At 39.4% G+C, this 12,837-nt stretch overlaps 2 protein-coding genes across 2 annotated transcripts; one reads left to right on the top strand and one right to left on the bottom strand.

The window, feature by feature from the left end:
• Positions 1 to 1,584: 1,584 nt before the first annotated feature.
• Positions 1,585 to 5,387, bottom strand: cldn1 (claudin 1). The gene is made up of 4 exons (XM_050032786.1): positions 5,010 to 5,387; positions 3,933 to 4,097; positions 3,596 to 3,680; positions 1,585 to 1,973 (listed from the first exon to the last, which is right to left on the bottom strand). The coding sequence occupies exons 1-4, from the start codon at positions 5,230 to 5,232 to the stop codon at positions 1,811 to 1,813; spliced, it is 636 nt and encodes a 211-aa protein (XP_049888743.1). The 5' UTR covers positions 5,233 to 5,387; the 3' UTR covers positions 1,585 to 1,810.
• A 1,603-nt stretch (positions 5,388 to 6,990) lies between these two features.
• On the top strand, positions 6,991 to 9,348 carry zgc:153913 (carboxypeptidase N subunit 2). The gene is made up of 2 exons (XM_050032779.1): positions 6,991 to 7,197; positions 7,338 to 9,348. Exon 2 carries the CDS (start codon positions 7,344 to 7,346, stop codon positions 8,907 to 8,909), a length of 1,566 nt encoding a protein of 521 aa, XP_049888736.1. The 5' UTR covers positions 6,991 to 7,197; positions 7,338 to 7,343; the 3' UTR covers positions 8,910 to 9,348.
• The last annotated feature ends 3,489 nt before the right edge of the window (positions 9,349 to 12,837 follow it).

Below are 12,837 nucleotides of genomic sequence, written 5' to 3'. Positions count from 1 at the left end.
AGAGATCAGTACATGGGCAGAGGATCCACACTGGCACCTCATATTATCCAGTGCATACTGACTCATAATAATCATTCTTCCATACAGAGAATAACACGACGTCTTGATGTTGATGTGCTAAACATAAATTGTTTGGAATCTGGTCTCCATGAGCTCTGATGGCTACACTGAGAAGAGGCATGTTGGGACAGGAGCTGGTGGTTTAAGGTATGCCTGTCGGGAGCCGCTCCCCAGCCTCCCTTCTCCCTGTGTGGGTTAGTTTTGTCTTCCCCGAGGCAACGCATTTCTGCAGCAGTCACTGCTACATGTTGGACAATGAAAACTCTCCTCAAGTTAAACTTTACAAACTTCTTTCATATGAGTAGTAATTGTTGTGTGTGTGTGTGTGTGTGTGTGTGTGTGTGTGTGTGTGTGTGTTTGTGTTTCATATGTTACAAATGTGCTAATGAAATGTTCCAGATAGATTTTATCTACTGTACAGATCCTCCCCTTCCTAAGAAGATGCTGTCACACTGTTTCTTGGCTCTTGCATTGGGGGATGTGCTGTAATGAAACACTTCGGGAGAAATGGCGGAGGTGGATGGGGAACTTTATCACCACACACCTATAAACACGCACATGCTTGTACACATTTGCATACACACAGGACTATCTTACAGGAACAGTTCACCTCAGAATAAAAGATACAAATTAACTTTACTGCTAGTTATTAGTCTAGATTGTTTTGGTCCAAGTTGCCAAGTAGTGGAGATATTGACCATAGAGACCGAACCGCACCCGTCAGTCATATCCCCTGGCAGAAGAAAGCGTGCATCTACTGCTAGCTCACCTAGCACCACTGAGCTAACTAATGTTACAGCTCAGCTGAGGAGGACGCCATAAACGTTTACATCTTGCGCTGTCTCAAGCATGAGCCTTTTGTCTATGAGTAGATGCACGCTTCCTTCGGTGCCCTGATACAGTTGGTGGAAAGAAAATAGTTCCTACATGAAACTGCTCACAACAAAGTCTGTGGATTATCTTGAATAATCGGGTCATGATTTCTGGAAAGAGACACTGAATTCTTTTTCTTTTTTTTTTTGGCGCTTTGACTTCTCTCGTCATCATGTACTTTTTTTACATGTATATGTTCTTTTGTCCAACCGTTATGTGTGTCTGTCTAAAGCACAGGGCTGGCACTTTTCTATATTTTTCTTGTTGTCAACAAAAAGACGCACACATAACAATACTAAAACCAACCATGATCACTGATTCAAGCAAGTCTTGCCTCTGTTAGCAAAGATTTATACAACTTATTCTAAACATTATTATTCCTGTTTGGTATATTTGCTTTGACTCATTTAAAAATATAGCTGAGAAGGAAAGAGTGGGCTGTTAGTTAAATGACACAGACAGGATCGAGCTGGTTTTGGGCTTATATGGGATTTGTTTACAACAAGAGAATACAGAATGACACCAGCCTTGTGTTACACATGAAACAAAACCACACCTGAACACTATAAAACACACAGTACTTGGAAAGTAATGATGATTTTATTTTACATAATATGAAAGAATAATGACTCCAAACAAAGCAAATAAAAATGGGTAAACATTGTTGTCATCTTTAATAGTAACGCCTGTTGTTGATCTGTTGAGGTTCCCTTTCTTAATAATTAAAGAATGAAAAACACCAAATACAAACATACACCAAATGTAACACCTGCAAATATACATGTTGCAAAAATAAAATAAAAAAAATATCTGAATGACATACAGAAGACACATCCCTGCAGAGACAGCACTCTTCCATCCAGGTGGAGTGATTGTCCTACACGTAGTCCTTGCCCGGCTGGCCCGCAGAGCGGGACGGCGGGTAGCGTGGAGATTTGCTTGAGCTCTCGCCGGAGCAGTTGGCGCAGAGGAAGCCTCCTCCTATAAGGATGAGACATGCAGACCCCCATCCAACATACAGGGCGCTTCCAAATTCATACCTGTGAATAAAACACATTACACTGATACTAATGTGGACATTTGGAAAAGATGATATTCACCAGCATTGCTCCTTGAGTCTCAATACAAGCTGATGTTCTCTTCAGTTAGGTTTGATTCACAGCAGCTAATTAAATGAACATGAAAGAGTAGGCTTGAAAATTAAAGGAATAGCTCAAAATTTGGGGAAATCTGTTTACTTGCCTTAATTGCTGAGAGTTAGATGAGAAGCCTGATACCACTCTCATGTCTGTACATTAATTATTATAAAGCTAACACCAGCAGCCAGTTAGCTTAGCTTAGCATAAAGACTGTAAACAAGGAAAAACAGCTAACCTGACCGTGTCCAAAAAGAGTAGAAAATGGTACGCTATGGTTTTATATGGGCTTATGTGCTGGACACGTGATCAGTTTATAAAATATGCTGCTGAGCTGTAAAGTATCAAAAAGTATATAAAACAGTTAATTTTCATGGGCGGATTATAAGCAAAGGGGCCCTGGGCACAGATATACAAAAGGCCCCACCATCTCTCCTACATAGGAGCAAGACTTTGCGGTGGTTTGGCTGATTTCTATCATTGTTTTGTGTCTCTTTGTAGTCATGATGCATCTCTTTGTGATTGTGTGTCTCTTTGTGGTAATTGTTGTGACTTTTTTTGGTTGATTTGTTCCTCTTTGTAGTTGTTTTGCATCTTTCTGTAGTCATTTTGTGGTTCTTTAAGGTTATTTTGTGTCTTTTTGGTAGTTTTCTGTCTCTTTGATGTCGTGTTGTATCTCTACAAAGTAATTTTTTGTCTTTGTAGTCATTTTGTGTCTCCTCAAAGTCATTTTGTGTCACTTTGTAGTCATTTTGTGTCTCTTCAAAGTCATTTTGCATGTCTTTGTAGTCATTTTGTGTCTCCTTAGGGTCAATTTATGTCTCTTTGTAGTCATTTTGTGTCTCTTTGGGGTCATTTGGTGTCTCTTTGTAGTCAATTTGTGTCTGTTTAGGGTCATTTTATGTCTTTTTTATAGTCATTTTGTGTCTCTTTAGGGTCATTTTGTGTCTCTTTGGGGGTCATTTTGTGTCTCTTTGCAGTCATTTTGTGTCTCTTTGGGGTCATTTTATGTGATATTGTGGTTGTTTTGCAACTTTTTGTAGTTATTTGTGTCCCTCTGCAGTGCCTTTGCATTTTGTGTGGCCATTTTGAGTCTTTTCCTCCTCCGCACCTGTTAATTTGAGTGACATTTGCAGGTAAAGGACGTGGGGCCCCTGACAATTTTGTCCTGAGCCTCGTAGGCCTGATTGTTAGTTAGTAGTGCCCAGCAAGTGCTTTAAGTACATTTAACCAATAATACCTTTGTATTTTTATTTAAGTAAATTTTTGAGGGAAGGACTTTTATTTGTATCAGAGTATTTTTACAGAGTGGTACTGGATGAGTACTTCTTCCACCACTAAAATGTATGTAAAACATGTATGCATGTAAAACTAAATCATAACTTGGACTGGCAGGTGAACAACAGCATAATAAAAGACAGTTTGTTTGGCAAGTTCCCCTCCTCTGTGTCATGACACACAGCCACATTGGTAACTGATTGTTAGTGTGAATTCCAGACTAAAGGGGCAGAGAAGAATGACCTCACCTGGAATTAGTTGGAGTGAATGGGTCGTAGAAGTCTTTTGCTATTCTGTGGCCATACCAAGACGTTCCCACCAGAGCAAGCAGAGCTGGGGAAAAAACATGGGCAGAAAAACATTTTATATCATTGTATTACTCAGGTTAAAACATGCAGGACATGTATTATTTTTATGAACCTTCAAATTAATTACAAGCCAAATCATGTTATAAACCTGTTGCAATCCAGTGGTCGAAGCAAAACATACAGTAGTGTGTGGCAAAAATATCTCCACAAGCCAGATGATGTTCAAACAGTGTTGCATGTGTGTGTGGGTGTGTGTGTGAACTGAATGGACTCTGACCAGCGATGATGAAGATAACCCCTCCAGCCAGAGCCACTTTGTCCTTCTGCTGCGGTTGTTCTGCCAGACAGGTGGTGCACTTCATGCCCACCGTTGCCACCAATATAGCAATTAAGCACAGCAAGATGGCAGACAGCATCAGCCCTCGTGTGCCCAGGACAATCCCTGGAGAAAAAGACACAGGATCCCTTGAACTCGGCAGGTTTCATTCAGTCTCACGGCTTTCTAAAGTTTTTATTTATCAATTTATTTTTGCTTTGACCTTTGACCTTATAAGTAAGTAGTTGAGTGCCCTTTCTTTCTGGCCCTGTGTTAAAATCTCGCCAAGATTTTACTCCTTTATGCTTTCTAATTGCAAAATAAGTACTGATCACAAACAGTGATTCCACATACTTCTATTTCTAATGTATCCACAGTAAAAGCTTCAATTAAACTTGAGAATTTGAAAACTCTTTTTATTGAATCTCAGTGTTGACAACAGGCAAAAAAAAACAGGCGGGAGTGCTGACGACATGCATAACATCCAGGTGAGGTGTGTTCTAAACATACCTATCTGATGGAGCTGGTATCAGCCTTTCATAATATAGAAATTACAAATCCTTTTACACAAATACATTTTCATTTGAAATCCATAACCACCCATAACATCTATGGTCTTTGAATTGATTTCAAAGAAGAAGAAGTTTCTAACTGAATCAGGGAGCTGCTGGTATTTGACTGACATGTCTCTACACGCAGGAAGTCCTACACCTCTCAGAGGGTTTGAATGACCAGAGAGAATTACACATTCCTGTTTTACAGTTTGCACGCCCATGAATATTATGCTTTTAAATTGAGATTTCTCATACTCACAAATTTGATTTCATAAAGTTGCAATGTAACATTGTTGGGGAAATGCACCATTTATTATCCCATGACCCATTTTCTTCCCACTCATGACAAGAAATAGATTTAGGATGCACTACACTGCACTTGGTATTTGTTCACTATGCTGTGTCTAACATGCTTTCATAGATATTGTGATCACTCTTTGTAAAGGAATCTATAATGAAAACATGATGTGTGGAACAACATTACCTGGTAGTTGGAGGAGTGAATCATACTGTTTACACTGAATTTGCCCCGTGCTCTGTGATGCACAGCTCTTCCACAGCCCTTCGTACAGAGCCTGAGCTGTGATGATGTTGTCTCCTGCGTAGGACGAAGCTTTCCATTCCACCATGGCTGTGGATGCTATCGAGCCGATGAAGCCCAAAAAGGCCAAGGTGAAGCCGAGAAGTTGAATACCTGCGCTGGCCATTGTTTGATTTTAAAAACTAAAAATGGGAAAGTGATGAAAATGGAAAAAAAAAGTTTCTTGATGTAGTTCCTGGAGGTTTGGGGTGGTGGATCTGATCCCAAACAGTGTTGTCTACCTGTGCATCCTCTGAGAATACCCTGAGGTGGAGGGAAGATCCAGGAATGCCATCACCTTTGACTGAGGTTAGGAGGAACAGGATGACATCTGGTGGAGGTGATGGTCTCCTACAACTACTGAAACTGCTCCTAAACCTGCAGCTTGACAATGAAATCTCCACGGAAAATGCACAGCTCCACACATAATGTCAATACACTCAAACACAGTAACAAAAAACACTGTTTTCACATCAAGTGTGCTGTTCTTTCAGAGCAAAATATATTATTGTCATATTAATGAGAATAAAAATACATTATACAATATAAAATACAAGATATATTTTGGGCTTGGAATAACTCATAAGACAAACTTAATCTTATCTTGTTTTAGATTATTTTATTTTATGTCTTATTTTGTCTTTTTTTTTTTTAAGAATGTTTTTTTGGGGGGGCATTTTGCCTTTAATAGACAGGACAGGTAAGTGTGAAAGGGGGAGAGAGAGAGAGAGAGAGAGAAAGGGGGGATGACATGCAGCAAAGGGCCACAGGCTGGATTCGAACCTGGCCTGCTGAGGCAACAGCCTTGTACATGGGGCGCCTACTCTACCCACTAAGCCACCGACGCCCCCTTTTGTCTATTTTTATCCTACTTTATTTTTTGTTATTATTTTGTTCTATCTGTATTTATCTAATTCTGCTCTTTCATCTTAATTTATCTTTATTGTTATTTTATTCTATCTATATTAATATTAAATTATCTTTATTTTATTCTAGCTTTATTTATATGATTTTTATCTATTGTATTTTATTTTTAACTTAATTTTCATCTGATTTTACCTTTATTTGTCTTATTTTGTCTATTTTCATCTGATTTTATCTTTATTATTTTGTTATATCTTTATTTATCTAATTTTAGTCTTTTATCCTAATTTATCTTTATTTATATTATTTTATCTTAATTTTTAATTTTATTCTAGGTGTATTTATGTGATTTTAATCGTTCTTTATTTTATCTTTATTTATCTTATCTTGTCTATTTTTTGTATTTTATCTTAGAATTATTTTATTCTATCTTTGTTAATCTAATTTTAGTCTTTTTTATCTTATTTTATCATCATCTATATTTATTCATATTATGTTAATTTTATTTTTTATTCTATCTTTATTCACATTATTTTACCCTTATTGCAACGTGTGCCTTTATTGCTGAGCTGATCCGTTCTCTCATTTATTACATGTCACTCTACCTCTGACACTTTGTTTATCTTTGTATGACTAATAAAGTAAAGTTTGTTGTTCTGGGTGATGTTATTTTGTTATATGACTCAGTGTTAAATTTTCTGCACTGCTGTTTTGCCCTTTTGCTCAGGTCTCTCTAGTGAAAGACTAATGTTTTTCAAAAGACTTCCAGGTTAAAAACAAAGTAAATAGGATTATTAGTATTTGTAGTAGTAGTAGTATTTGTTATTTCTGACCGATGTAAGAAAAAAAATGAATAACCGGAAAGAGTGATGAAAGCATGTGTTCTCTGGGCTCTATTTGTCTTGTTTTGGTAAACAGTGACTCATCTCTGACAGATTTCTGCTGAAACTAACATAAAAAAAAGATTTAAAGAGAAACCCTCTGCTTTTTTCTACATGTTGTATAATATAGCAACATATAAAAAATCAAACTGTGAGCAAATATTCTGAATTAAAGGACTGTCCACTTTTTTTGTCGTGAGCAAATGAAACCATGGCAGGAGCCGGCCGCTGACCAAAGGTTCTGTCTTGCCTAATTCAGAGTTGTTGTCATTTGCACTCTGTGTCAGTTGGCTTGTAGATCCACGAGGAAATTTGTCTCAATGCTGCCGGATCCCTGTAACGCAGAGGTATGTTGTATTTTATTTATTTAAACAGAAAATACTCACTCATCTCTCGAGGAACAAAGACAAACATGACTGAATTCCTGTTCTCTTATCAAAGCAGCATTTCCTGTTAATTCATAGAAGCTCTCTTCATGTTTTGACAGTGAAAAATGGACAAAGAATTGGGCCTGTGTCTGTTCCTGGTGCTGCTTCTCTGTCACAAAGGCAACACACTGCCACACACCTCATGTCCATACACTTGCCAGTGTTTCACTTCAGTCCAGATACTGTGTGCTGACGAACGGATGTCATCTTTACCCAGGAACATGTCCAGGCAGGTCAAGGACCTTATTGTAATAAAAACAGCCGTGGCGTATCTGTACCCCGACACTTTAGAGGAGAGCCCCCAACTCACCAAGCTTGTCTTCATGAGCAATGCACTGCGAAGTATTCACTCCCAGGCTTTTGAGCATCTGACCGAGCTGCAGGAGCTGGAGATCAGTGGGAACCCCTGGCTGGAGCATTTATTTCTGGGGACTTTTTCAAAGCAGGAAAATTTGATCAAACTGCTGCTTAACTTCAACAAGTTCAAGACAGTGCTTCTTGGCATGTTTGACTCTCTTAAAAAGCTTGAAACTCTGCAGATGAAGGGAAACCTCATATCTGAGCTGCCTTCATTTATTTTCCTGAACCTCCACAATCTGCGTGTCCTGGATTTATCCATAAATAAGCTTGAATATGTAAACAGGGAAACTTTTTCTGGGCTGGGAAGACTGGAGATCCTAAACATCAACAACAACCTTATCAGCAATCTTACTTCTGACTTGTTTTACAATATGTCTCAGCTGACAGAGCTTCACTTAGAGGGGAATAAGATATCAGAGCTCGCTGACGATATCTTCTTTGACTTAACCAAACTAAAAGTGCTGAACCTCCGTGGAAACCTTCTTACAACCTTCAGTGACAAAGTGTTTGGATTTGAGGCCTCGGATTTGACAGAGCTGAATCTAAAAGGCAACAGATTGACTCAGCTGTCCTCTTTAAGCAGTTTGACGTCTCTTACTGACCTAATCTTGTCCTCCAACCAGCTCTCTGAACTTCCTGGGGACGTTTTTAGAAATATAACACTCCTGGAGAATCTGGACCTGTCTGAAAACAAGTTCACCCTGCTGCCCGAGATGATCTTTCATGATCTAATTGGCATCAAGTCGATCCACCTACACAAGAACAACCTGAGCAAGGTGGATGTCAAACTGTTCGAGGACCAGGTGCTCATTCAGCAGCTCTACTTGTCTGACAACCAGCTGGAAAGTCTCCCACTGGGCGTTTTCGACCATTTTGCCATCCAGCACACAGTGAGGCTGCACGGGAACCCCTGGAAATGTGACTGCCACATGTGGTATTTGCACGACTGGGTGCAGAGAAACAGCCGAGACATAGAGATGCTCGACAGGATGCTCTGCAGGAGCCCCAGCTTTTTGAAAAGACGGGCAGTCATCTCCATTGAGAAGGACCAGCTGGTGTGTGAGGGGTCTACATTTGACATGCCTGATCTCAGTGGCTGTAGCCTGCAGTCTTCTGGTGACACTGTGATTGTCAATTGCAAAGTGGAGAAATGCTCTCCACTAACAGTGAAGGTACAGTTTCAGGAGGATGACGGCAGTGTAGTGGAGCATATTTTGAAAGAAGAGTCTCAATGTAGCAATGAGACAACCACTGACATCCCTGCTGAGTAGTTCTTTCACACACTCAGACTTTGTTCTCTGTGCAAATACGTCATCATGCATCTGGTCTTTCTTCATACAAAAAGTCAAATTATATGTTCAGACTGTCACAGTCAATACTGTAAACAACGCAGTGGCTGATAGCCAGCTTACATGATAAGAGGGGTGGATGAACTCTTTTCTTGTAAAGTTCAAAGTTCAACCCACTATATTTTAAGATCACTGCTAAGAGGAACATGTTAATAATCTGCTAACATGTTGAATCTCCAGTAACTGTCTCTGGCACACTCGGCTATGTGCACCAGCATTATCAAACTGAGAAATGATCAGGGCAGGATATTAAGGAATGATGCAATATGTCCTTTTACAGGTATATCATGTATTTTGCCATTTTCAAGAAGTTTCGGAACAGTTGCTAATTTAAAACGTCAATAAAATGTATATTTGCTTATTCAAGTGATTTGTTCATTCAAACATTAACAACTCTTTGAAAAGGCAGGAAACAGTTTGTCCTTATAAGGCAGTGGTGGAGGAAGTATTCAGCATTCAAATCCTTTACTTGTCTGTAACTCTGGAGAAACATAGTTGATTGTTGAGTCTCATTCCCAGGTCATCAGATACCAACACTTTGGGTTATTAGTCAGACTGAAACCACAACCCAAAGTGTTGGTATTTGCTGACCTGGGAATGACACTCAACAATCAACTATGTTTCTCCAGAGTTACATACAATGTTTTAACGTGAAGATTTCCATCCCACAATGTAAAAATACTCAAACTGAACTCATGATGTTTTTTGAGTAAAAGTACTCAGCATAATGATAGCCTGTATTATGTTATATTAGATTACTGTTACGGATGCATTCATGTGTATGCAGCCAGCTCAGTCACCAGAATAAACAGTTGGCATTGTACACTTTTGCAAATCACAAATATGTTTTATTTATCTGTGTGATACGTATCATATTAACATTTCTAAAGTGACATTGTTCAAATTACATGTATATGAGGACCTCTCAAACAGCAGACCACTGCTCAAGACCAACAAACAACAACACCAAGTACTTTTAATTAACAAGATATCAGGACATTTTCAACCGTGATTGCGGCAACCAAACCGGATGTTATTATGAGACAAACCAGGTATTTTTTAACAAGACTTCAGGGCATTTTGGGCTGTGTTTGTTGTAGTCTCGCTCTCCAGACCTTTCTCAAGAAAAGAAATGTCTGGCTGGGCCGACTCTCACTTTAAGATTGGAGAAAAAAATGCCCCGGCTGCTTGTATTTCTTTCAACCAATCACAATCGTTCTGGGCGGTGCCACAGCAACGGTGCGCTTGCAAAAATATTGCCAGGGGCAAACAGGTTTTGGTGTAACACGCCCACAAAAATATCGCCTACAGGACACGAACCATGGCAGAAAAATGGCTACATCCCCGCAAGATCAAACACCGCAAAAGTTAGTAAAGGACATGTTGAAAACGGTTGAAAACTGCTACACAACCGGAGGTGGTAGGGCGGGACTTCAGCGGGTGGCTCGTTCCGCCCAATGAGAGGCTGATCTATGCAGCGAACTTCCGCCCACTCAGACTATGTTTGTTGCAACTAACTAACGAGATGTCAGGATATTTCCAGCTATGTTTGCAGCAACCAAACCAGGTATTTTTAAAAAGGCTTTAAGACCAAACTGGATATTTTTTAACAAGACTTTGTGAGATTTTGGGCCATGTTTTTTTGCGACAAAACCAGGTGATTTTTAACAAGGTGTTGGACATTTGCAGCCATGTTTACAACAACCAAACCAGGTATTTTTGATGAGACCTCGAGGAATGACCATACCGGGTATTTTTTGGCAATATGTCGGGACATTATCAGCCATGTTTGTTGTGACAAAACTAGCTATTTTTTAAGGAGTTATGGGACATTTCCATCATATCATTATATTGCCAGCTATGTTTGCGGCAACCAAACCAGGTATTTTTAAGGAGGCATCAGGACATGACCAAATTGGGTATATTTCAATAAAACATCATGACATTTTGGGCGGTGTTTGTTATGACAATACCAGGTATTTTGGAAAAGATGTCAGGACAAACATTATCTTTCCCTAACCTTAAGCATTGTCACAACACAAAACTGAAAATTAAAATGTAAAGAAATGTAAAGTTTAAATCTGCTGTACATGAAACATAATAATTTAACAAATCAGTGGTTTGCAGGAAAATACAATGCCAACATTTAGTCTTGCAATTAGGTTGATGTATCATTTAATGTACTGCTGAAGGAGTTTAACCAATTAGAAAATATGTCATATAGGCTCAACTTTACTTTTGTATGTAAAATCATGATCTATGAAGTAATGTGTGGATGTAGTTGTCATTCACATGTAGTGCAGTAAAATGTACAACACCTCCCTCTGGAGTAAAAGTATAAAATGGGTAAAAAAAAAATTGAATTAGAATACAAGTAGCCTGCCTCAGAATTGTACTTTAAGTAGTTTTTTAGTTAACATTTTAGGTACATTTCAGCACTGCCTTGGCACACAAATGCTTGTAGTAGTGAACCATCCTGTCATCTCAGGGTTTTCAAAAATTGATCGAGACCGGTCCTCCTCTGATCACTCCACTGCTCCCAAACACTGGCAGGGATGATAAAGAGTGAAGGAGGAGGGCAGCCTGGACACAACAAGGCACACAGATGGCTACACCTTCTATACAGCACTCTAACCCAGGGTTAATAAGGGTCAAAGGCCAGGAGGTCGATTGGGTCCTCCGTCCGAGTTGAATGACATCACAATTCACATGACAAAAAAAGTGGTGGCCATCTTACTTCCAAAGCTGGGAGGGATGGCATTAAGTTGGAGGTAATCCTCACTTGAGCAAAACTTTGGTATAAACAGGACATTGAACATTTTCAAGTACAGGGTCGTTAGCTGATGAGCAACAACACATGGGGACGTCGTTAAATGCATATCTTTATTCAGTGAGGGTGCCGGGGTTCATATAGAAAATTTAGAGCAACTAATAGAAGAAAATAAGTCTAACATATCACACTCTCCTAGACAAAATATTAGTGAAATTATGAAAGAACATTTGTGAGTTTGTTTGCTCCAGAAAAATACTGATTTTAAATTACTTTAACCCAATACTATGCGCTAATTAGCCTATATTGTGACGTCACATTTGAACTGTAGGTCTAAATAACTGTAGTTTTTTAAGACCAGAGCAAATCTTTTTTGGTATTGATATTGCTCTTAGTAATTTCTAAAATTCAAACTGCAGAATTACACATGTAATGTAAGCTTGCATTTCAGCCTTGGTTAAGTGTACCTATCTTAGAAGAAGAAGAAGAAGAAGAAGAAGACTACCGGACTTACATCCATTAGGTCATCAAAGGTGATAAAAGTAAAATTTAAGGTCTGTTGGTTTGACTTGTCGCACAACATAGTTTGAGGAAAATAGAGTTATCCTCAACCCAAAACACCTGTCAGCATCCATCACTGCCAATTACTCTCACTGCCTGGCAAACTTACAGCAGCAGGGTCTCAGTGAAACGATGCAAAGCAGCTCTGAACCCCCACGGTCAGATCCCATCTCTCTGTCCTGCTTCGCGCCGGACACCACGCTCCACACAGCAGCTCTTCAGATGGGAGAGGAAAAAACCAGAGGGGTGGAGACATTATCTGGTGAGACACACAATGTCCAAAACAACACAAAGCACTGGGGGGTTTCCCACAGAGTTTAGACCGGCCTGTGAGGAGGGAGGTGGCGAGGGCAGGGCAGCGTCCTCAGGACAAAGAGTAGAGGTCATTTCAGACTCGGTGCCTGGGGCGAGAATTCAAGGGGAGAGGTTTTGATCTGAAAATGTAAACTAATTTCAGATCAGGTTCCTGTGTATGTGTGTATCATCAATGTTATCATTAATAGTATAGTGTATTAACAA

Source organism: Epinephelus moara, chromosome 21 (genome assembly GCF_006386435.1).
Source record: "Epinephelus moara isolate mb chromosome 21, YSFRI_EMoa_1.0, whole genome shotgun sequence".
NCBI classification, from domain to species: Eukaryota; Metazoa; Chordata; class Actinopteri; order Perciformes; family Serranidae; genus Epinephelus; species Epinephelus moara.
The sequence above is the reverse complement of the archived record's forward strand: the minus strand, read 5'-3'. Positions and strand labels throughout refer to the sequence as shown.

Coding starts and splice junctions, on each gene's coding strand:
- cldn1 (XM_050032786.1), bottom strand. CDS start 5,232: ATGGCCAGCGCAGGTATTCAACTTCTCGGCTTCACCTTGGCCTTTTTG. Junction 4,098..5,009: donor TTCACTCCTCCAACTACCAG/GTAATGTTGTTC, acceptor CTTTTTCTCCAG/GGATTGTCCTGGGCACACGA. Junction 3,681..3,932: donor GGTTATCTTCATCATCGCTG/GTCAGAGTCCAT, acceptor TTTTTTCCCCAG/CTCTGCTTGCTCTGGTGGGA.
- zgc:153913 (XM_050032779.1), top strand. CDS start 7,344: ATGGACAAAGAATTGGGCCTGTGTCTGTTCCTGGTGCTGCTTCTCTGT.